The sequence below is a fragment of the Myxocyprinus asiaticus genome, chromosome 10 (genome assembly GCF_019703515.2).
Source record: "Myxocyprinus asiaticus isolate MX2 ecotype Aquarium Trade chromosome 10, UBuf_Myxa_2, whole genome shotgun sequence".
Lineage (NCBI taxonomy): Eukaryota > Metazoa > Chordata > Actinopteri > Cypriniformes > Catostomidae > Myxocyprinus > Myxocyprinus asiaticus.
This window is the reverse complement of record NC_059353.1, coordinates 6,863,657-6,888,453: the sequence shown is the minus strand read 5'-3', so window position 1 is coordinate 6,888,453 and position 24,797 is coordinate 6,863,657. Positions and strand designations below refer to the sequence as shown.

Genomic DNA, 24,797 nt, shown 5'->3' with positions numbered 1-24,797 from the left:
GCACTTGCGTGTATTCAAACCTGGCATGTCAATACACGTTGTGCCAGTTTTGGCATCAACAACACTAAACACCATTGGCTCTCATGTGTCTCATGAAAAAATGTGTTTTATATGTGTTTTATAAGTTGGAATACATGGATAATCCTTAATGCTGCCTTTTGGTCCTTTTTATGCTTGACAGCCCAAGCATGCTTTCATTGTACTGTATGTAAAAGAACATTCTTCAAAATACTGGTAACACTTTACATTAATGTTCCCTAAAACCCTAAAACCCACCCTTAATACGCCGCCCTGGTGCCAACATCACACACCCTACCCATTTCACAAGCAAGAGGGAATCTCAAGCTGAGGTATCAGACTATGGAGACTAGCTAGCCCTCCAAATGAACATGGTAGAGACTGAAGCTGCCATTGTTTGCTTATTTTGGTCTTTGCTTGGTGGAAAGCGACACCTGACTCAGCAAAACTCTGCCTTTGACATTGACCCCACCTCAATGCCCAGTTGGCATTCTTTGGCTAAAGAGTAATAGGCGGGCCAAAGGCGCTTGGCTGTTGGCCCCGAGTAAGCCCTTAGGAGCCTCGATAAAGCCCATGGTGGGCCTTGAGGCGGATGGGCTAAATGAGGAGTTAATTATATAGAGAATTTCTGAAATTACAGGAAACACCTCTTTCAATAGCTTAGTGGGTATTGGGTCTAGCATACATGTTGTTGCTTTTGATGTTTTAATTATTATTTTAGCTCTTTCTGACCTTTAACAGCAAAGGACTGAAGTTGCTCATAGGGAATACTGAAACACTGTCTTCTGAGATGCTGTGGCAGACAGTTGCATAATTAAAAATTTTTCTGATGGTTTAAATTTTATTAGCAAAGAAATTCATAAAATCATTACTATTGTGCTGCAAGGGAATATCTGGTTCAGTCAATGCTTTGATCCTTGTCAATTTAGCCACAGTACTGAATAAATCCTTAGGACTGTTGTGGTTATTTTCTATGAGTCTGCTAAAATATGCAGACCTGGCAGCTATTACAGCCTGTCTGTAGTTAGACACTATCCTTCCATGCACTGCAAAACACCTCTAATTTTGTACTCTTCCACTTGCATATCATTTTCCAAACTTCCCTCTTAAGAGTGTGTTAGTGTGATCATTGTACCACGGTGGGGTTTTTTCTCTATAACGTTTTTTAATTGAAGGTGGGTGACTTTATCTAGAGTGCTAGAAAAGACTGTATCCATATTTTCAAGTTCTTATGAAATTTTGGCATACTGAGTATTTGAGACAGATCTGGAAGTTTATTAGTGAATCTATCTTTAGTGGTCGAATGTATAGTTCTACCTGATCAATAACTTGTAGATTTAGTGATCTTAGCTAAGCACCACAGGCAAGAAACGAGGTAATGATCTGAGATGTCATCACTCTGTGGCAGAATTGCTATATTATCAACATTAACTTCATAAGACAGAATTAAATCTTGTGTATGATTATGACAATGAGTTGTTTCTTGTCACATTTTGTCTGACCCCAACAGAGTTGAGAATATCGATAATTGATAATCCCAGTGTATCATTTTCATTATCTATGTGCATGTTGAAGTCACCAACAATAAAACCTCATGTTTATAACAAAAACCTGGGGGAGTAGACTTCCATCCATCCATCCATCTTCTATACCTGCTTGTCCTATGTAGGGTCACGGGTAATGCCAGAGCCTATCCCAGTTGTATCAGGTTAGCTACTTGTCCTATGTAGGGTCATAGGTAGTGCCAGAGCCTATCCCAGCTGTCTCGGGCCAAAGGCAGGGAAACACTCTAGACAGTAGGCCAGTCCATCACAGGGCAAACACACACAGACATACTGCTCTCACCTAATGGCAATTTAGAGTCTCCAATTCACTTGACCTGCATGTTTTTGGGCTGTGGGGGAAACCGGAGACCCCGGAGGAAGCCCATGCCAACACGGAGAGAACATGAAGGCCTGGGTGAGTCGGAAGTCGAACCGGGGACCCGGTTCTTGCTGTGAGGTGACAGTGCTACCCACTGAGCCACCGTTCTGCCCTGTCTGGCTTCTGTGAAATAGAGTGCATCCAAATTATGATCTGTAATCATTTATTTTACAATCAGTGTTTTGGATGAAAGTGATCTAATGTTTAGTAACCCTGCCTTTATAAAATGTTTATCTTCATTTCTTTCTTTTTTTAATTTTTTTTTTCATTTACAAGAGAAAAATTTAAACATAATTTAAATTTTTTCTAAATTAATTAAAGGTTTTTGTTTGGTAGTTCAGGGAAAAGATACTCTCTCTATATGATATCTAGGTGATACAGTCTCTAATTGTTGTAGTTTATATTACCCATGTGACGTCTCAAGGCAGCTAGCAGACAGTTGGTTTAGCCAGTATTCTGCTTCCTACTAATAAGTCATTTACAAATTCATAATAAATCATTGATATGTGGTTATAACAACATGTATTGAAGGGTGACTTCCATGCAGTACCTGCCAATTAAGGAGCCAATACACCTCACATACTTAATAACACTTATTCAACATTAGTAATCTATAAAAATGAACCTTAATGTAAAGTGGACACATAAGAAGAATGCCAGTATTAGAAAACTATGTACATAAAGTTCAGTATGGTTTAATGAGCATCATGCATGAAGAGCTGAAAAATGTTTTTGCAGAGGACTTTTGATAACTAGGACTAGGTGAAACCATTCTTATGACATCAATGTGACAAGGAAAGTGACTGCACAAGTGAGTCAAGACATTACAGTAATGAATATAAACACAAAGCAGACTGTAGCAAAATGACATAATCCCTCCTTTTAATCTGACTATAACTGTCTATTTTTGCTTTATTGTAACATAAATAATGAAATAGACCATTTTATATTTTTGTTTAATATAAGTATGAATTAGTGTATTTGTTAAGCATTTATAACAAGTTAAATTGCTCACTATTTGGCTAGTACTGTATGAAAGTCGCCCTATTGTTTATTGTTATAACTGCATATCAATGATTTATGATGCATTTGTAAATGACTTCGTAACCACTATATAAACTTTTAACAAAGGTAAAATTAATGTAAAGTGTTACAAAATTATCTCTGTTTGTGTTCCATGGAAGAAAGTGATGCATACAGGTTTAGAATAACATGAGGGTGATTAAATGATGACAGAATATACATTTTTGGAGCAAACTAATGCTTTATCTCCACATGCTGAACAGTTTAAGTCTTCTGGGGATCGTTGTTCCTGTATTTATTAAGCTAACCCTACAGTAAGATCATATCATATCCTCGACACTGGAACTCATACTGTATTGACTCTCCTCTCCTAAACACTCTTGTGTCTGTGCAGGTGTTGCAGATGTACTTGCCCTTCTGCGGTATCGCCATCTCAAACGCCCAACTGTTCGCTGCCTCCCGGAAGGAGTATGACAGGAGCAGGGTAAGAGCACACAGAATAATAGACATACTTCATTAAAACCCCAGTCTATCTCAGGAGTACCCCTCCCACTGCTGACAGGATAGAGCACAGTGTGTGTGTGTTATGGATGTTATGTGGGTGTTTATTACGTACTATGTGTGCATCTATGTATTGATCTTCTGCTTCTTACACAGAGAGCTGGATTGGATTTGGATTAGGAAAAGATGTGTGTGTGGCTGGGGAAGCATAAATCTGGGTCGTGGCTTCTCTACAGCGTCATCAACACATTTTACATATTGATCACACTAGAACATAATGAGAGAAAATAAGAATGAAAAGGAGATGTAAGGGTGCTCGCTCACTACAGGGACTTGCAGTAGCAGCTAACATGAGTAAAGTAAAAGTAAACAATATCAGCGCCAAGCCATTAATATGACGATTTCTGTAGACCCCCCTATCATAGATACAGACAGTGTGTAATATACTGTATACACACATGCAGTATATTCTGCCACTTTATTTTGTATCTAACTGACTGCTCTCAAATATATACTAAACAGTTACATCATCTGTTGTCTAAATAAAAAATAAATAAGAAAGTGTAGGGAAGTTCAGATGAGGTAACCTTGTTTTTACTTTAAGAAATATTCCGGGTTCAATACAAGGAAAGGTCAACCGACAGCATTTGTGGCATAATGTTGATTACCACAAAAAAATAAAATCGTCCTTTTCTTTAACAAAACTAAAATTGAGGTACAATGGAAGTGAATGGGGACAATTTTTTGGAGGGTTTCAAGGCAGAAATGTAAAGCTATAATTTTATACAAGAACTTACATTGATTCTTTTAAAACTTCTTTATTTGAGCTGTAACGTTGCTTAAATTGTTGTTTTTATGGTCATTTTTTTGGGATTACGCCGTTACGTCGTCATGGCAATGGAGTTGTAAATTGGAAATAACTTTTCACAGAAAGGTTTGTAAGTGATTTTATCACACTTGAATAATGTTTACACATATATCATTTATGTCTTGTGGCTATACTTTTGAAACAGTGAATATTTTAAAGCTCAAAAATTGGCCCCATTTACTTCCATTGTAAGTGCCTCACTTTAACCTCAATTTTTACTTTTTTCTAAAGAAAAGGAGGGACAAGTCTAAATAAATTTGTGGTAAACAACATTATGCCACAGATGTTGTCGATTGAGCTTAACTCGTATGTTTACAATAATGATAGTTTTAAAGTAATACATGAATATAATTCAAATAATGTTTGAGGTGAGCTGGACTACTGGCTCAACTGTCTTGCGCAACTTGCCCTGTGGTCATAATTTTGGAAAAAGGGGCTGCATTGTGTAATTCGAGGTTATTTGTTCATCCTCATGATGTTATTTTTTCCATTAATACAGGAGAAATTTTGAAGATTCTTCATGCGGTTCTTTTCCATAAAACAGTTCATAGTATCTGTCATGTTTCAAAATAGATGAATAAACACAATAAAATAACCAATAAAGTAGTAATTTCTACTTATTATTTGCTACAAATTTTCTCAGCTGAAGCTCTGAAATCACATTTGTGTTCAGTTTCAAAAATGGCACATAGACGCGACTTACCTGGTTTGAGGTCATTGAGGTTAATACACCATTAGTTCTTGCTTTTTTTTTTTTTTAAGATGAGCCAAATCAAATATTTAGAATGGGGAATGAGAACTGAGAGCGGCAGCCTACAGTAGGTGAAGGTTTTCAGGTTAAATGTTGGCCTGTTCCTTACATATAATGGTCATATATCATATATGGTCAGTTTTGGAGCTTCATAAACATGGTTAACCCTCATGGGTCGACGGAAGCGCCGGCACGTCCTGCTGGATTTTTTCCTCATAACAGTGGAAACAACTTAAAATACTCCGTCATTTTTGGGCATATAGATAAGTGTAAGACATCATTAAAAACTATAAAGGGTCTACTTTTATTTGTATACACTCACAATAACAACAAAACCTTGTGCTTTTGTAAAATAAAGAAAATAAACAGGGTGCGCTTTCAGCCGTCTCTGTCTCTGTGAGCATCTTTCTGAAACACATCACAAAAATGAACTGAAACTCCGCGAATACTTATCACACAAACATGAAACATATGTCTAAAGAAAGCTTAAAACGTCTACTTTTAAATAAAACTATTCAAATTTAAAACAAATATTCTCCTGCAATGTAATCTGTATGAAACAAAGTGATGTACAGTTTCTCCTGGCTCAGCTAATGATCCCTAATGTGATCACACCCACCAGCAGAGCACAGTATTCATACGGTAATGTGCTGAGGTGATCAATGCAAATGGTAAACGCCCCCTAGGCAAGTTTTATTTTATATATATATATATATATATATATATATATATATATATATATATGGTGAAATTCCTAGACGAGCTCTTCCCGACTCTGCTCGACATAACAGGCCATAAACTGGAAACCGAGCGAGCTCACAGAGTCCCAGCTCACAGATCCGCTGAGGGAGACAGGCCATGATCAATTCTGGCCAAATTTCTGAGATCATCCAATAAAGATCTCGTGTTACGCGAGGCGAGGAGCAAAGGAAAGCTTTCTTGGAAAAGCCACAGCATTTTCTTGTTCCCAGACTTTGCGAATTCGACAAGAGAGAAATGTGATCGATTCAAGGAATGCAAGAAACTCTTACATCAACAGAAGATCGCTTTTGCACTGATGTTTCTGAACAAATTGAGAATAGATACTAAGGATGGCCGCAAAATATTTACATGCCCACAGCAAGCATTGTCTTTCATAGAGACAATGGGGTGAGTAAGACATTTGGTGTTCTCATGTGGCCCCCAAGTGAACTTGACTCGCTGAATATACACTTGACTGTCTGAGGAAGCTGGGCACCATTTTGTTTCTTTTTGTGATGGTTCCGCCTAGCGGCTGGAGTTTGTTTTGTGTAGTAACACTCCTTCAAGAAACACTTGCATCGACGGAAGATCGCTTTTGCACTGATGTTTCTGGCCAAATTGAGTATAGATATGAAGGATGGCCGCAAAATATTGACATGTCCACAGCAAGCGATGTCTTTCATAAAATCAATGGACTGAGGAAGTCATGGTACGTTTCTCGTGTGGCCCCCAAGTGAGCTTGTCTCGCTGAACATACACCTGACTGTCTGAGGAAGCTGGACGCCTTTTTTGTTTCTTTTTGTGCTGGTTCCACCTAGCGTCTGCAGTTTGTTTTGTGGAATAACATTCCTTTGGGACAGTTGTGGATGAATCTGCTCGTTCTTTGTGCTTATGCCTCCTATTGGCTGGAGTTTGTTTTGTGGAGTATTTTTTGCAGGACATTGGAAGAATTAGGTCATCTGCTTCATTCATGAACAGCCAGCTCACTGAACATTCGATTGACTGTCCGAGGAAACTGAAGGTTTTTGTGTGTGTGTGTGTGTGTGTGTGTGTGTGTGTGTGCGTGCGGGTTCCGCTAGTGGCTGGAGTTTGTTTTGTGGAGGAACACACTTTCGATACAGTTTTGTGAATGAATCTACACGTTCTTTGTGTTTATTCTGCCTATTGGCTGGAGTTTGTTTTATAGATTATTTTCTGTTATGTAATTCTGTCTCACAAAAATTTGTACAGCGGCACCGGACTTGAGCAATCTGACAACAAAGTTGTCGCAGGGACTCTCGTAGGCATGCATGGACTGTTTGAGTTCAGAGGGATGGACGGCAGTTGGCGCTGTCGTGCGCAGGGTTAATGCGCACGTTTTTCTTTTTTCTGTTTATTTGGTTCAGGGGGAAGTTTGGTGTTTGATTGTTGCACTAATGGGGAATGTGGTCTTTATAATTTTGTTTTTGACACACAATCTATTTTTTATAACATGTCAAATGTCAAATGTTAATATGAGTCTCTCTCCACGTGGAATGTGAATGGGTTGGGGCACCCCATAAAAAGAAGGAAGATTATTTATTTTCTAAATGTTAGAAATATGATATAGTGTTTTTTCAAAAAACACATCTTTCCCCGCAGGAAGCTGTAAAATTTGGGAAGATATGGGGTGGACATGCTTTCTTTAGTGCTGGCTCAAGTAAGAGTAGGGGAGTCATTACATTGATAAGTAAACATCTACAATTCAAATGCCTCAAACATAGTAAAGATAAATTAGGAAAGTCATTATTGTTTTAGCAGAAATTCAGGGGCAAATGTTGATTTTGGCTAATATTCACGCACCTAACGCTGATGATCAGGGCTTTTTTATAGATTTTGAAGGGATGTTGCAAGCCGCTGGCACCCCTCATTATATAATACTGGGAGGAGACTTTAATCTTTTGATGGATTCAGTCCTTGATCATAGTGAAGCAAAAGTGTGTAAGTCCCCTAGAGCAACACTGACACTTCACAGAATGTGTAAAAATCTTGGTCTTACAGATATTTGGAGACTTTTGAACCCATCTGGTAGGGACCATACATTTTTTTCATCAGTCCATAATATTAATTCTAGAATTTTTTTTTTTTTGTTTGTTTGTTTTTTTTTTTTTTTTTTTTGGTATCTAAGTCCCTCATTTCATCTGTTGTTGATTGCTCAACTGGAAACATCTTAGTTTCAGATGCCCTGGTGAGTTTTGAGGTGTTGCCACATATGGAGAAAAATAAATCATATAGTTGGCACTTTAATGTATCCCTTTTGCAAAATCCTGATTTCCAGCAAATGTTAAAGGCTGAAATCAATGTTTATATGGAGAACAACTGGTCCTCAGTATCCACTGTGGGCGTGGCTTGGGAGGCACTTAAGGCAGTTCTTAGGGGTCGGATCATACAGTATGACTAATTCATCAAAAAATCCAAAGCACGAGAACTCGTGGAGTTGAAAGGGAATATTAAAAGTGTGGAGGCAGAGCTGAAGCACCGAATGTCATCTGATGGCCTCAGGGAATTGACCCGATTGAAATAAAGATGTAATACTATTTTGTCACAGAAGGTGGAGTTTTGGTTATTCAGGGAGAGACAGTCATGCTTTGAGTTGGGGGACAAAGCAGGGAAGCTTTTGGCTAGATATATAAAGCAGAGAGAGTGTTTTTCTACCATTCCCTCAGTGAAATCTGCAGGTGGTGAAATTTTTACCTTGGCCATTGATATTAATAATGCTTTTAAAGAATTATATCTTGATCTCTATAGTTCCACATCTTCGTCTACTGATGAGGATATTAGAAAGTCTGTGGAACCAATAGAACTTCCTAAGCTGATGACTGAGCAAAAAAATTATCTTGATTCTGAGATAACCTTGGAGGAGCTGGGTGAGATAATTAAGGCCTTGCCTACAGGCAAGATGGCTTTGCCACTGAATTTTTTAGATCTTATGCTACAGAACTGGCACCACTTTTGTTAGAAGTTTATACAGAATCATTAAAGAATGGAAAGCTTCTGCCAGCCATGACACAAGCCCGGATCAGTCTGATTCTTAAAAAAGACAAAGTTATCATCCAATTTCCCTGATCCAGCTAGACATTAAAATATTGTCAAAAATTTTGGCTAATGATTAAGGAAGGTTATGACATCTCTTATACATTTAGATCAGGTGGGGTTTATTCGGGGCCACAGCTCTTCTGATAACATTAGGCGTTTCATCAATATCATGTGGTCAGTGGCGAATGATCAGACTCCAGTCGCTGCCATCTCACTTGATGCTGAATAGGCATTTGATATGGTAGAATGGGAATATCTTTTTTAGATTTTGGAAATATACGGGTTCGGGAATACCTTTATTGGATAGATTAAGTTACTTTATAGACACCTGGTAGCGGCTGTACAAACAAATGGATTAATTTCAGATTATTTTACTCTGGATAGGGGCACCCGGCAGGGTTGCCCTCTTTCCCCATTTTTGTTTTGTCTTGCCCTGGAACCATTAGCAGCCGTGATAAGAAAGGAGGATGATTTTCTGAGGGTGATGGTGGGAGATGTGGCGCATAAGCTTTTGCTTTACACAGATTAAATTTTATTATTTGTCTCCGACCCTACTAGATCTATGCCTTGCCTCCATAGAATTATTAATTCCTTTTCTAAGTTCTCAGGATACAGAGTTAACTGGTCTAAATCTGAAGCTCTGGCTCTGACAGTGTACTGCCAGTAATGGCTTTCCTGCCGGGCACCTTCCAGTGGCCCAAACAGGGCATTAAGTATTTGGGCATTTTATTCCCAGCAAATTTGTCTGATTTAGTTAGAGTTAATTTTGATCCCTTAATAAAAAGGTTTTCGAGCAATGTGGGCAGGTGGGCATCATTACATTTATCTATGATTGGGAAAGTTAATGTTATGAAAATGAATTGTATTCCAAAATGTAACTACCTGTTACAATCTCTCCCTATAGATGTACCCCCCTCTCTTACTTTGAGCAGTTTGATAGCATAGCGAAGTCCTTCATTTGGAATGGTAAGCGTACTAGATTACATTTCAATAAGTTGCATAGACCAATTGACAAAGGTGGGCTAGGCCTACCCAATAATATTTTTTATTATTTTGCATTCGGTCTCATACATTTGGCTTACTGGTTGCTTCCACCTGAGAGAGCCCCTCCCTGGTTTTGTATTGAACAGGAAGTTCTTGCCCCTATTTCGCCATTGCAAAGCCTTTCTATCAAACTAACCGGAGAAGTTAAGTTACACCCTGTTATCTCTCATTTGCACTCAGTATGGACAAAAGTGTCCAGAGTGTTTAATTTAGACATTTATTTTAATGTTGCCTCAAGCATATGGCTGAACCAAAAAAATAATGTATTGATAAGTCCCCTTTCTGCTGGTCAGAGTGGATTGTGAGGGGGGTTACTATACTCGGTGACCTATATGAGAGTGGAGTGTTGAGATCATTTGAAAATTTTGTTCCAACATTTTGGGATTCCCAGATCTCATATAGGTATTTACAGCTGTGCCACCTGCTCTGTATTGTTTTTGGGAGTAGCATACACCCCCGTAAAGCGGCAGATACTCTGGGAGAGGTGATTAGTGCTTTTGGAACAGGTCATGAGGCATCAGTGTATTACTCCCTGTTAATTCAGAATCTGGGGGACGAGCTCTAACTTCTATCAAGAGTTAATGGGAGAAAGATTTAAACTTGGTATTGGAGGAGGGAGTGTGGGTTAGGATTCTAAAAAATGTCATGTCTGTATCTAGAGATGCAAGGGTCCATATTATGCATTTCAAGATTTTACATAGATTCTATTGGACCCCCTCTAGATTGTATAGGCTTGGTCTTGAAGATACAGCCACCTGCTGGCGATGCCAATCGGAGGATGGAGACACAACCCATGTTTTTGGGGGGTGCATTAAGATCCAAGGGTTTTGGTTGAGGGTTCAGAATTTGTATGTGATGTCTTGGGCACTCGGGTTTAATTTTGTCCCAGACTCTATATTCTGGGAGATGGGGCGGTCATCAATGTGTGGAATAAACATGTGGAGGATTGGGTCCTAACCAGTGTTATGGTCGCCAGACAGGTAATTTTGAGGGGTTGGAAGTCGGTTGGAGCACCCACATTTCAGGAGTGGTGCTCGGAGATGGGGAGAGTGGTGGCCTTAGGAAGAAGGATCTTATAGAAGATTAGGAAATTTGGATTTGTTTGTTGGGAAATGGGGTGGATACTTGGCATTCTTGGAGGGTTCTCAGGTGGAATAGTGGAGAGAGAGGGGTAATTGTCAATATGTGTGATTTTTATATATATGTTTTTTTTTTCTTCTTCTTCTTTATTAGTTGTTTGGTTTTTGTTTTTGTTTTCTATTGTATGTGTTCATGTATGACCACAGGGGTGTTTGTTGAGGTTCGGGGTGGGGTTGGGAATGGGGAGGGGTGGTAGTGGGTGTTAAAAGTTGATTTTGTGTATTTATGTTTTGTTTTTCTGTGTTTTAATAAAAAATGTTAATCATAAAAAAAAGAACATTTTATGTGTGCTATTCCAAAATAAATTGCTTACAGCACCTTTATTCCAAAAACATACTTTACCCAAGTACACATACGTAGATGTGAGCACTTGGCCAATGCATTGCTAGCCCGCAGTCAAGTTGAACTAGGGTAGCCAGACATCCTGTTTTTCCTGGGACAGTCTCGTATTTAAGCACTTTTTCTAGTGTCCTGACTTATTCTGAAAAAATCATGTTTTGTCCCATATTTCCCCTCTCCTAAAATTTCTCTATCGCCTATGCGGCTGTCTCAGTCACGTGAGTATTCTATTCAAAGGTAGCCAAGGATACGGCTTGTAAAACCAATAAAATCACACAGTGTTATTTGAAGTACATGATTGGATTAAACTATCCAGTCACAGTCTCCTATCAATAGACATCCAGTTAGTGAACTGATTGAAGAGTCAGTTTGAAAGAGCACACAGATGAAATTGCGGCTGGAAAAATGTCAAGGAAGCATGCATGTACATTTAATGAGGATCTTCAAAAACAGTTTAAATTTCTAAAAAAGGAGTCACAGACAGAGCCTAGTGAAGTCACACAAAAACACAAAATCAAGCTTACATAGCTAGAAGTATCTGCAGTCAAGTACTTGCGTAGAGTATGTTCCGATCTTTAATCTTTACCCAAATAATTATCATGATTTTTTATGTTGGCAGACCACCAACATGTACAGTATTTTATATATGTTTTGATCTGGTTAAATTTGCTTTGATTTCTTTTTTTTTTTTTTTTTTGACAAAACATAAGTTTACGTAGGAAATGAACTTTTACAGGTAAAAACAATGTTTAAAAAATAGTTAACCCAAAAATGAAAATTCTCTCATCATTTACTCACCCTTATGTCATCCCAGATGTGCATGACTTTCTTTCTTCTGCAGAACACAAATATTTTTAGAAGAATATTTCAGCTCTGTAGGTCCATACAATTCAAGTGAATGGTGGCCAGAGCTTTGAAGGTCCAAAAAGGACATAAAGGCAGCATAAAAGTAATCCATAAGACTTCAGTGGTTAAATCCATGTTTTCTGAAGTGATAGGTGTGGATGAGAAACAGATCAATATTTAAGTCCTTTTTACCATAATTTCTCCTCCCTGCCCAGTAGGTAGTGATATGCACAAAGAATGTGAATCGCCAAAAACAAAAGAAGAATGTGATAGTGCAGGTTTATAGTTAAAAAGGGCTGAAATATTGATGTATTTCTTCATTATATCGCTTTTGAAGACATGGATTTAACCACTGTCTTATGGATTACTTTTATGTTGCCGTAATGTGCTTTTTGGACCTTCAAAGTTCTGGTCACCATTCACTTACATTGTATGGACCTACAGAGCCGAAATATAATTCAAAAAATCTTTGAATTTCTTCCGAAGAAATTAAGTCATACACATCTGACATGCGGGTGAGTAAATGATGAGAGGATTTTCATTTTTGGGTGAACTATCCCCTTAACAGTAAAAATGCTTTGCACCTTTCCCATGTTCTCCTCTCAATAATAAACATGTTATGTTATGATTGGTCAGATTATAAAATTATACAGTTTATTTGATACAGGGGGTTGGTGCAGTTGGTGGTGTGTTTGGAACTGTTGTCATTTTTACTGTGTGTAGGCTCTTCTGGAAGTTGTGAACGATCTGTTTGAAGAGCAAACCGATTTGGAGAAGATTGTGAGGAAGATCATGCATCGAGCGCAGACCCTGCTGAAGTGTGAACGCTGCTCTGTCCAGTTGCTGGAGGACATTGAATCTCCGGTACTCTGCATCTCTCTAAAGGGCTTGTTCACCTAAAAATTTTATTCTGTCATCATTTACTCACCCTCATGTTGTTCCAAACCCATAAGACTTTCTATCTTCCGTGTAACACAAAAGGTGAGTTTTTGAAGAATATCCTGGCCGCTCTTTTCCATGTAATGTAATTTCCATGTGCCAGCCCAAGTGAATGGGGACTAGGGCTGGCAAACTCCAGAATGTAAAAAAAAAAAAAAAAAACATCACCATAAAAGTATCATAATATATTATATATTCCAAGTCCTCTGAAGTCATACAATAGCTTTGTCTGACAAACAGACAAAAATTTAAGTCATTATTCACTGAAAATCTTCCTAACCATTGTAGCTTTTAAATCAAACATGGTGCCATTGATGTCAATTATGTTAATTGGTTGCAAGATACGCAAGAGTGTCAAATGCCATTGACACACCATTTTGTAGTCCATATAACTTTTGCAGTCCATTTCAGTACTTCAGTGGAGGTGAAGGCTATCGCTGAATAGCAGCGTAAATTTTGGTCTGTTCCTCTCAAAAAGCTACCATATGATTTCAGAAGACTTGGAATACAGTGAACGAGTTGTATGGACTTCTTTTATGATACTTTCATGCTCCTTTTTGGAGCTTGACAGACCCAGTCCCATTCACTTTTATTATATGGAAAGAGCTGCCAGGATATGTAAAAAAAAGAAAAAATCAATGTTTCTGTTCTATGGAAAAGTCATGCGAGTTTGGAACAACATGAGGTTGAGTAAATGATGACAGAACTGTCCTCTTAATTCTGCCCACTTTAATGTCTCCTTCAGGTGGTGAAGTTCACCAAGTCCTTTGAGCTTCTGTCACCCAAGTGCAGCGCTGACATGGAGAACAGGTGCGACTAATGGCAGGTTAAACATTCACACACACTCACAGGCAGATTCTCTCACACAAACATACTTCTACTTTATTTAACCTCCGAGAACAATTGAGACCTGAGCAGTGCTGCTTAAGTGCTAATGAGGCCATTTCAGAGTTGCAGCGTTTGTTTGCAGTTAACTGCAGCAGGTGGAGTTTGTGCTCATGAGCTGCTCCCACTGTGACAACTGTCTCTATTACCCCATGAAACACACATACACACACAGCTTGAGTGAGAGATGTGTCAGTCTCATTGCCAGCAGGAGTGTTCGCCTGTGTGTGTGGGCAGGTTTGGGTGGTTTACGAGGAAATTTGTTTAGGTTACAAACTGGTAATTACGATGATATTATGCTATAAATGTGGTTTATGAGGACATTTCTAGTGTCCCCATAATTCAAATAACTTAAACATAAACTATGTTTTTTTTTTTTTAAATGTAAAAATGCAGAATGTTTTTTGTGAGAGTTAGGTTTAGGGGTAGGGTTAGGGTTAGGGAATAGAATCTATAGTTCGTACAGTATAAAAATCATTATGTCTATGGAGAGTTAGTTGCACCAACATGTGTGTGTGTGTGTGTGTGTGTGTGTGTGTGTGTGTGTGGGTGGGTGGGTGTAGCAGAGGGTGGCATTCATAGATTCCCTCTGTGCTGGTGAATTTTAAGTGTGACTCACCCACAGCACAAATTGCATCTCCATATTATGCAACCAGCAGATATTTTTGAGGCAGTAATTAGCTAATTAGAGGAGGTAACGTGTTTTAATGTATAGTTTTTGGTTACAGCTTGTAGCATTTTGTGTCTACGGTGTGTTGTATTTTTCTGTTGCTTTGTGTAGTAGTTTGTGTGTACAGTGTTTTTGTACTATAGGTTGTGTGTACTGGGTTTTTGTATTGTAATTTGTTTGTATGGTGTATTTGAAGTATAGTTTGTATCTACAGTGTTTCTGTATTGTAGCTTGTGTGTATGGTGTTTTTAATTTGTAGTTTGTGCCTCTGTTGTATTTATGTCATATTTTGTGTGTATTGTGTTGTAGTTTGTGTGTGTGGTCTGTGTTCTGGTTTATGTGTACAGTATTTATAATATGTTGCATGTCCATGTTTTGTTTTTGTATTTTGTGCATACTGTGTATTTGTGTGGTAATTTGCTTGTATGATGTTTTGTGCTGTAGTTTGTGTGCACAGTGTTTTATGCTATAAGAGAATGTTGAGATTGATGAGACTCAGTGTTGTAGGTCGGATTATTGTGCGATATCTTTTATCTGCAGCCCACACTCACTGCTCCAGTGTGTCCAGTACTCAGCACTCACCAAGTCTCAAAGCCCTGAGCTCAGCTCTTAAAACAACAGACACTATTTTACTGCACACACACACACACACACACACACACACACACTCACACAGAGCAAAGCTGCAGACCTGCAAGCGCATGCCCAATCAGGAGGCAAGGAATAATAGCAAACATATTATTTGTTTGTGACTGTTTTGTTTAGCCAGTGCCAATGAAGCACACAGGTTTGGTGATGTCAGTGATGGGACATCAGGGAGCTCTAACGCACAGATGTGTGTATAGTCACTTATTCTCTGCACCTGTCTAATGTTTCTGCAGAGGACTGTCTGAAGAGAACACACACAGTATCTCTCAACACACACTCACACACACACACACCATAAGTTTCAAAACATTAGACACAATCGCTTTCCCAGGTTTAATGTGCTTTGAGATAATTAAACCACAAATTCTAACCAAAATGTATTGAATATATTTAAGAACATTTCTGAACAAATGTTTGGGAGGAGAATAACTTTACGAAACAAATTCATAGGCATGCTGTCGATTACCACATACAATAATTTTGGCTCGTACCTCAGTTTGTAAAAACAAACAAAAATCGCATTTATGGTACTTTCATTTAAAGGGGACCTATTATGCAAAATTCACTTTTACATGGTGTTTGAACATAAATGTGAGTCGGCAGTGTGTGTACACATCCACCCTACAATGTTAAAAGTCCACCCACTCCTCTTTCTTATATTTCTATTAATCAAAAACAGTGTCTCAAAATTACTGGTTTTCGTATCCGCTCTAAAGTGATGTCACTTTAGAGCAGGCCACGCCCACGACTGGTGACGGATTCCACCCTATTATCATAGATCCTCCCCTGAGTGATCGACACACAGTCTGCCATTTTTTTCTGTGCTGGAGCAGCTAAAGTGAGAAGAATAATGTCTCAACTTCGTAAGCGTCATATTCATGTACTCCCGGCATCAGAGCCACTGAAGACGCAGTGGACAAGTTTTGTTTTTGAAGAAAATGTTCCCCAAAACATACCAAAATTCGTGTATGTTTGTGCAGATCATTTTACACCGGACTGCTTTGTGAATGAGGATCAATATAAAGCAGGATTTTCAAAAAATTTGACTCTCAAGCATGGATCAGTACCAACTGTTCGTGTTCCAGCTTTATATCCTGAAGATGTAAGTATCGCACTTTATATTTTGTGAATGTTTGCAAATCGCCTTTCCGAATGTGCTTGTTAGCTGATTCCACGGCTAATGCAGCTGAAGTTACCATTGTCTCTGATTGTATTCACGGAGACCAGAGCTCTGTATGTCGTTATAGCTTCTTTGCACATGACGTCACGTCACTGCGTTGCTGTGGCGTGAAATGCAGATGGAGGGCAGGAAGTGATTTTCTACATAAGAAGCACTATCAAAAACTCAAAATGCCTATGTTTTGCATCGTTTACGGTTGCTCATACATATATGGCTGAACTCCGGTATTTACAGTGTCAGTCATATTGGTTCTGATTTGTTGTTGCTATAGTATCCGAAGCAGGAGCTGTAAAGGCAGAGCCCTCTTCCGGAAAGGGGGCGGGGAGCAGCAGCTCATTTGCATCTAAAGAGACACACACGAAAACAGCGTGTTTTTGATTCCAATCAAAAAGAGGCATTTACAACATGGTATAATAAATTATCCATGGGGTATTTTGAGCTGAAACTTCACAGACACATTCTGGGGACACCTGAGACTTATATTACATCTTGTAAAAAGGGGCATAATAGGTCTCCTTTAGCTTAATCATATACACTTACAACACAAATCTTTGACCCTGTTTACACTTGGTATTAAGATGCGTCTCAAACACGTCTTCTGTGACCACTTGTGATCAGATTTCGAGAAGAGGGTCTCTGATTTTGTGACGACATACATCAATCACCAGTCTTTGTGTTATTGCATGATAATAAAGCACGAAAAGGTCAGAAAATAGAAGGCGTGGGGAATTTTTATTTTATTTTAGTGGAGTACCTGTGTTAGCGGTAGGGTTGGGAGGGTTACTTTTAAAATGTATTCCACTACAGAATACATGGTGTAAAATGTAATTTGTAAAATATTCCGTTAGATTACTCATCGTCAGCAAAGTAATCTAAATACTTTGGATTACTTCTTCAGCAATGTCAGATTTTTTTTTACTTGTTTTTGACTACAAACAAGAAAAAAACATGAAATAAATTTGCCAGTACATTAAAACAAAATACACGTATTTAAAAATACATGCTCTGAAAAAGCCTATATATCTTATGCAGTGCAGCTTCTCAAGTAAATAAATTTTAAGGATTTATTTGATTTTCTTTTACAGGAAAAAATACCTAAAAAAAATCTTATGAAGAGTAATATTTTTGCTGTACATCTTTTCACTAATATCAAAGGTCTTACTAGAGGAAAAAAAAAAGATCTAACATGGATTTTACTGATAGAATTCATTATAATTGTGACTGGTAACAGGTGCATCTAATGGCTAGAAATACCATTTTACCTTGACATAATGCTAAATGGCAATTTACACAAGGAACTATTTCTGATGCTTCAGATGTATTTCAAAACCCACAGAGTGTGCAAAACAATATCTTCTTCCAATCGTTTGTGGATTCTGTTCGTAGAATGATGCAGAAAATTTATTATTTGGAGCTTTCTATATGATGCTACAGGCTACATTGATTAGTAGGCTATTTCTCATATAAGCATTCTTCATTCTTGTAAAAATATCCAAACCTCATAAAAAAATGGACAAACTATATGGCCTTGTAATTGTTTATTTATTGGATTTATATTTAATCTGTTAGTATCATGTCAGAATGGAGGACCCACAAGCAGGATGCAGCAAAAGACAATTTTATTGAAATTCAGCAATGCAGTACTGAATATAGCAGTTAGTGATTTAAATTGTCGATCAGGGAGCAATCCAGAATGTCCCGAGCCGGGACCCAACATCTCTCCTCTGGACTGTAGCCCTCACAATCGACTAAATATTGGTACCCTCGGCCCCACCGTCTCACATCCAGAAGACTGCTGATGGTGTAGGCGGGAGCCCCATCAATCAGGCAAGACAGAGGTGGATCGGGAACGGCGGATGAGTGCAGTGGAGACCTGAAGACAGCTTAATTTTAGAGACATGGAATATGGGGTGGATGTGCCACAGAGGGGGAGGCAGCTTAAGGCAGATGGGCACCAGACTGAGAACCTACTCAACGGGAAATGGACCAATAAATATAGGCACGAGCTTATGAGAAGAGACTTTAAGGGGAACATCCCTGGATGAGAACCAGACTTTCTGGCCCACAGCATATATAGGTGCCATAGTACGATGTCTATCCGCTCAAGCCTTAATTCGGCCTTTCACCCTGAGAAGAGCTCGCCTAGCCTGTCTCCACGTGCGACAGCAGCGTTAGATAAAGGCATGGGCCAAGGGCACCGCAACATCAGGTTCATGATGGGGAAAAAGAGGAGGTTGATACCCGACACTGCAATGGAAAGGGGAGAGACCCGTAGATGACAGCGGTTGGGAGTTGTAAGTATACTCCACCCACGGGAGGGGTTTTGAGCATCCACACAATGAAGGATCCCCTCTAGACTTTGGTTGGTTCTCTCAGTTTGGCCGTTGGTCTAGGGATTGAAACCAGAGGACAAGCTAACCGTAGCCCTAGCTGCCTACAAAACTCCCTCCAGAAGTTGGACACAAACTGGGGGCCCCTGTCGGAGACCACATCCAATGGAATACCGTGAATCCGAAAGACCTAGTCCATGACAGCAGCCGCTGTCCCACGAGCTGAAGGGAGTCCCGGGAGCGGGATAAAATGGGGTAGTCCCGCGATGAAGTCAAGAGCAATGTGTGACCAGGGTCTTGAAGGCACAGACAGGGGTTGAAGGAGTCCAGCCGGGTCTTACCAAGCGCACAGACTGAGCAAGCCAAGATAAACGTATGTCTTACCCCATCGATGGCCACCAGAATCGATGCCGAATAATGGCTTCCATACATCTCATTCCCTGGTGGCAGGCTATATTGGATGAGTGGCCCCACTGCAAAACTGTGGACCAGACCGATCGCAGAACAAAGAGTAAGCTCGCTGGCAGTCCTTTCGGGCACATCACTTCCTGAAGCGCTCTTTGCACTTTTGATTTGATCTCCCACGACACAACTCCTATGACCCGAAGAGGGGGAAGGACGGTGTGGGGGAGACTCAAATTAACATTCCCTTCAAAAAAGTGAGTGAGTGTCTGGTTTGATGTTTTTAGACCCTGGTCAGTAGGAGATGGTGAAGTTAAACCTACCGAAAAAGAATGCCCAAGAGGCCTGTCTCAAGTTAACCTCTTAGCTGATCTAATATACTCTAAGTTCTTGTGATCGATCCAGACCAGAAAAGGCTCCTTGGAAGCCTCCAGCCAATGACGCTACTCCTCCAAGGCCAGTTTGACAGTGAGCAACTCACAATCACAATTACTTTGTGAAGACGGTTGCTCCCTGCAGCAACTCGAAGGCTGAAGATATCCAAGGTAGTGGGTACCTATTCTTAATGGTGATGTCATTCAGCCCTCAATAGTCAATGCAGGGCCTTAAGGAACCGTGCTTCTTCTCCATGAAGAAGAACATGTATAAATGACTCTGAGCCCCAGAGTCAATGAAGGCTGACACAGGATGGGAGGTCCCATCCCAGGAGGTCAAACCGGAAGGTGAGCGCAAAGAGCAAAGGAATTGGCAGGACCCAGTTAACAGACAGAAATTTAGCTTCTACTAAACCGGGAAGGAGATCAAAGCATTACACACTAAGACAGTCCAACAACTGAACTGAGCCCGTGGAGGCACATATAAAGGGAGAGCAAAATGAGCCTCAGGTGCAAACACTTACAAGCACGTTGGTGCGAGTAATAATCTCAATGCAGCACCAGCCGTGCACGGCACAAGAGAAATTTCAAACAACCAAAACAAACATGTTACAAGCATACACACACACACAAACACTAACAGTAGGAAGAAATAGCCCAATCAGCCCTGAATCCCTTTTTTGTTGCTATTGATCCTCAATAGTGTCAGATCCACCTTTTCAGCCATATCACCAACCATATCACCCTGCGGCTCTTGCCTGGTTGCCCACTAAAGCTAAGCAGGGTTGAGCCTGGCCAGTATCTGGATAGGAGACCTCCTAGGGAAAACTAAGGTTGCTGCTGGAAGAGGTATTAGGGAGGCAAGCAGCGGATGCTCAACCTGTGGTCTGTGAGGGTCCTAATGCCCCAGTATAGTGATGGGGACACTATACACTAAAAAGGCACCATCCTTCAGATGACATGTTAAACCGAGATCCTGACTCTCTGTGGTCATTAAAAATCCCAAGGCACTTCTCATCAAGAGTAGGGGTGTCCTGGCCAAAATTCCCCCTATTGGCTTTTATCTATCATGGCCTAATAATGGGCCATTCCCCATACCTGAATTGGCTACATCAGTCTACTCTCCTCTCCATCAATAGCTGTTGTGTGGTGAGCGTACTGGTGCACTATGGCTGCTGTCGCATCATCCAGGTGGATGCTGCACACTGGTGGTGGTTGAGGAGATTCCCTCGATACTATGTAAAGGGATTTGTGTGCCTAGAAAAGTGCTATATAAAATGTAAGGAATTAATTTTCACTCATAACAGTATGAGAGTGACCTCTGTCTGCTTGTATTAATGTAACACATCAGTTAACACAATCCACTTTACCAGCTGTTCAAATGCTCCTCAGATTGCTTCACTCAAAAGCATAAATGTTTTCCAACTAAATAGACTAAATATAAAATGAACAAAATGACAATAAAATGCAAAGTAGTCTCTTCAGTTACCAAAATACTTTTTGAAAGTAACTGTATTCTGATTACCAAATATTTAAATTGTAGCCATAGTGGAATACAGTTACTCATAATTTGTATTTTAAATACATAACACTGTTACATGTATTCCTTTACTCCCCAACCCTGGTTAGCAGAGTTTCAAATGTGTGTGCTTCTCATCTGTGTCACTGCATTTCTCATCTGTGCCACTGCATATCAGACACACTGAAGAAGATCTGTGAAGTTCTCCTGCTTACATATTTATTAGCTTTTTCAGATTTTTCAGATGGTTATTTCCTTTTAACACTAGATTGCAAAAAGGGGGTCAAATTGACCCGAAGGGGTCTGATGTTTGGAAGATTTTATCAATAAAAATATGATACAATTCCATTAAAGCCTCAAAAATCTTGTTTGTGACCCTTACCAATGTCATTTTCATATTTCTTGGTCATATTTTCAGAAAAAATTAAATCTTTCTATCACTACCAAGACTGCCTAAAGGAGGTCAAAATGACCCATATGCATTTCCTATGGAATTTTGACTTAACATGGTATTTTTTTCAACATTTTTTTTTTTTTTTCAACTTTTACATTTACATTTTGAAGCTCTGATTTCAGATCTTTTAAAAGATATTTTAAATCAGCTAGCTACTAAACTACCAGAGCTAATGTTTAGGTAGCTAGCACATATACTGTATATGTAAGATTTTGAAGCATAGACATTCAAATATTCTAAATCAGCTAGCAAGCAAACTATTAGCAAGTTAACTATTAGCAAAACATGCTCGCATGTAATGCAGAGGAGGCTTTGGACATGTTCAATGAGTCGCCCATAATGGCTTTGGAGTCAAAATCAGAGTACTCAGATGATGATGATCCGGACTACAGACCAGGTTGTGCTGGAGATGACTGTCATTGTGACAAAATATTGTTTAGTTGTTTAGAACATTCCAGTTGAGAAAGCTGTCTGCACTATTAGATGTTTTGAATGTGTTTGTGATAAAGGCTCAGAAAGAGTTGGTTCAGGAAAAGTTGAAATTATTTGAAAAAATACTGAATTTTATCTTTTAATTTTATAACATTAAAAGTGAACAAATAAACATTAAAACCGTTGTGAACAAACGTATTCTTAAATTCTTGAAGATAAAGATGTAAATAGGATACCTTTTCTTGGAAGAAAAAAATAAAATAAAAATTTGACCCTCTTCATGCAGGTTTTTTGAGTCATGCATTCTAGGGTTAAAGCCGCACATAACTGGCAAAGTTAAAACTCTAATTAGTTTTAGTGCAGCAGTTGATTGACAGGTGAGGGGTGGTGCTTCGATATGGTCCAGGACGTATTCAGGACGAATTACCTTTTCACACCTCAAATGCGATGTGGTTACATGCACATGCACATGCACAGTTACATGCACATGCACAGTTGTACAGTATGTAGACATTCTTTTACTTTTCAGAATATTACATATACTGTAGGTCTTGATATTTATATAAATGTGTTTGAAAATATATGTCATGTGACACCGTCATGTGCAAAAGTGAGTTGAGCAGCCAAAAACATTACTCAAGTAAGTGTACTAATACTTTTAAAAATTAATTACTCAATTAGAAGTAAAACTGTTAATGTTAATAATTACTTAAGTAAGAGTAAGAAAGTATCCAATTAAAAGAATACTCAAGTAGCAAGTTAGTTACTTCTAATCTGATTATTATTAACACCTTGCATGCATGAATCATGTGCCTATGTCATCCTTTATACCCTCTGTTACAGTGATAGCTCAAAGATGAAAATAATGTTATCATTTATTCAACCTCATATTCTAAACCCATGTGACTTTCTTCCATGGAACACAGTTAAGGAGATGTTAGACAAACTGTTAGCATCATTTACCATTCACTTTATATTTTGAAAGTCTGTCAACATTCTACCTAACACCTTGTTTTCGGTTCTAGAGAAAACCAAAAGTCACATGGGTTTGGAAAAATAAGAGCGAGTATAAATGATGAAGAATATTCATTTATGGGTGAACTATCACTTTAAGGAGGCTTGACATATTTGGTCGGGTCTGACAATTAGAAGAAAAGTTTTGAAACGGTCCTAGTAATTATAACAGTATATAATGTAAACAATGTCTCACAGGCCAAATTATATTATTATGTATTATATTATATATTATGAATTATGAATCAAAGCAAGACCATGCATTATTAACGCCAACTGACGCTATTTCACAACTTTTTGAAGTCCTGCATGGATTCTTAGTTCAGTATATTCTGTGGCTTACAGTATATACAGTGACAAAAGAGTTTAGATAATTATGTACACAGAAAAGTTCAAAGGCACCTTATCTCTGTGCTTAGAAGTGCGTTTGGGCTTATTTTAGTTTGGAGCTTGTTCTCTGTTGTCCTTAAAAAAAACACACCACACCCATCAAACGCAGAGGCGCTGTTCACGTAGAGTGTCGCTGTCTGCTTAGGCTGCATTTACAGTTTACAGTGAATATTTGGTAGTTATGATCAGTTGGTCAAAAAGTCAATGAAAGTGGAAAATAACTTTAATATACAATATTTTTTATGGCAGTTTTTTGACACAGACATTTTTGTCCTCTTAGGTACTGAGTGAGATTTTCTTTTTAAATCTGATACTGCGCAAAAAAATAACAATGCATCAAAATCAATGTTGTTGCTAATCATTGGCATATTCCAGAATGTGATAATAAAAAAATAAATTAAAAAAAATTTCTCTTAGCATTTAGTATATTGAAAATAATTCTTTTTTTTTTTTTCATTATATAAACAAACTGACATTTAAAGGGTTAAAATCCTGAAAATGAATGAATATTTGGTAGTTATGATCAGGACTGATGTTGGTTAAAAAATGTACTCACTGAAAGTGGAAAATAATAATAATAATAATATAATATTATTATGGCAGTTTTTTGGTGTGGACATTTTTGTCCTCTAAGGACCTCTGAGTAACTTTTTTAAATTGATGCACAAGGGTTGCTTGTTTGGGTGTGCAATGAAGGCATTGCATAACGTAACTATTCTTGTGAAAAAAAGTGTTTATTTGGAGCATTTGCTGCTAATGCTTTGCTGGACTCGAGTGACAAAGCGCAGCTATAAAGTTTCCATGTCGGAAAGTTCCCATTCAGAATTCTCTCAATAAAATACACATTTATTAACACTTATTAAACTGAAACCAGTAATGTTGCGAAAGGAATTTTGTAATGAAGTAAAAGTAAAAAAAATAAATTAAGAAATTTACTTGAGAAATAGTCAAAAGTATAATTAAACCTACTTTTAAAAGTTTTTTTTTTTTTTTTTTTTTTAAGTAAATGTAAATGTTTCCTGGTGAAATTAACACTAGAGGTGCTACAACAACTGTGTGTTTTATACACTTTCACACAAATCACGAGTACAACGGCTAATTATGATTTATAAACACTTAGTTTTCGTTCTATTACTCACACACTGTAATGTTATGATATCATTATACTATAACGCATCATTTCAAAAAACGAAATATTTTAACGTTTGTATTACAGACCCACCTATATTTACACACTTATTCCAATGTAATTAACTTGTGAGCTAGCTCACCTGATAGAGTGTTTGACTTTGGAATTGGAGGACTGAGAAAT

The 24,797-nt window shown here is 38.5% G+C and overlaps 1 protein-coding gene across 1 annotated transcript in view; it reads left to right on the top strand.

Moving 5' to 3' along the window:
- LOC127447412 (dual 3',5'-cyclic-AMP and -GMP phosphodiesterase 11A) overlaps positions 1-24,797 on the top strand; it is a 141,496-nt gene that overhangs the window by 66,740 nt on the left and 49,959 nt on the right. The window contains exons 3-5 of the mRNA XM_051709284.1: positions 3,359-3,448; positions 12,972-13,112; positions 13,933-13,997. Coding sequence (XP_051565244.1) covers positions 3,359-3,448; positions 12,972-13,112; positions 13,933-13,997 — 296 coding nt within the window. The remainder of the gene's footprint in view (positions 1-3,358; positions 3,449-12,971; positions 13,113-13,932; positions 13,998-24,797) is intronic.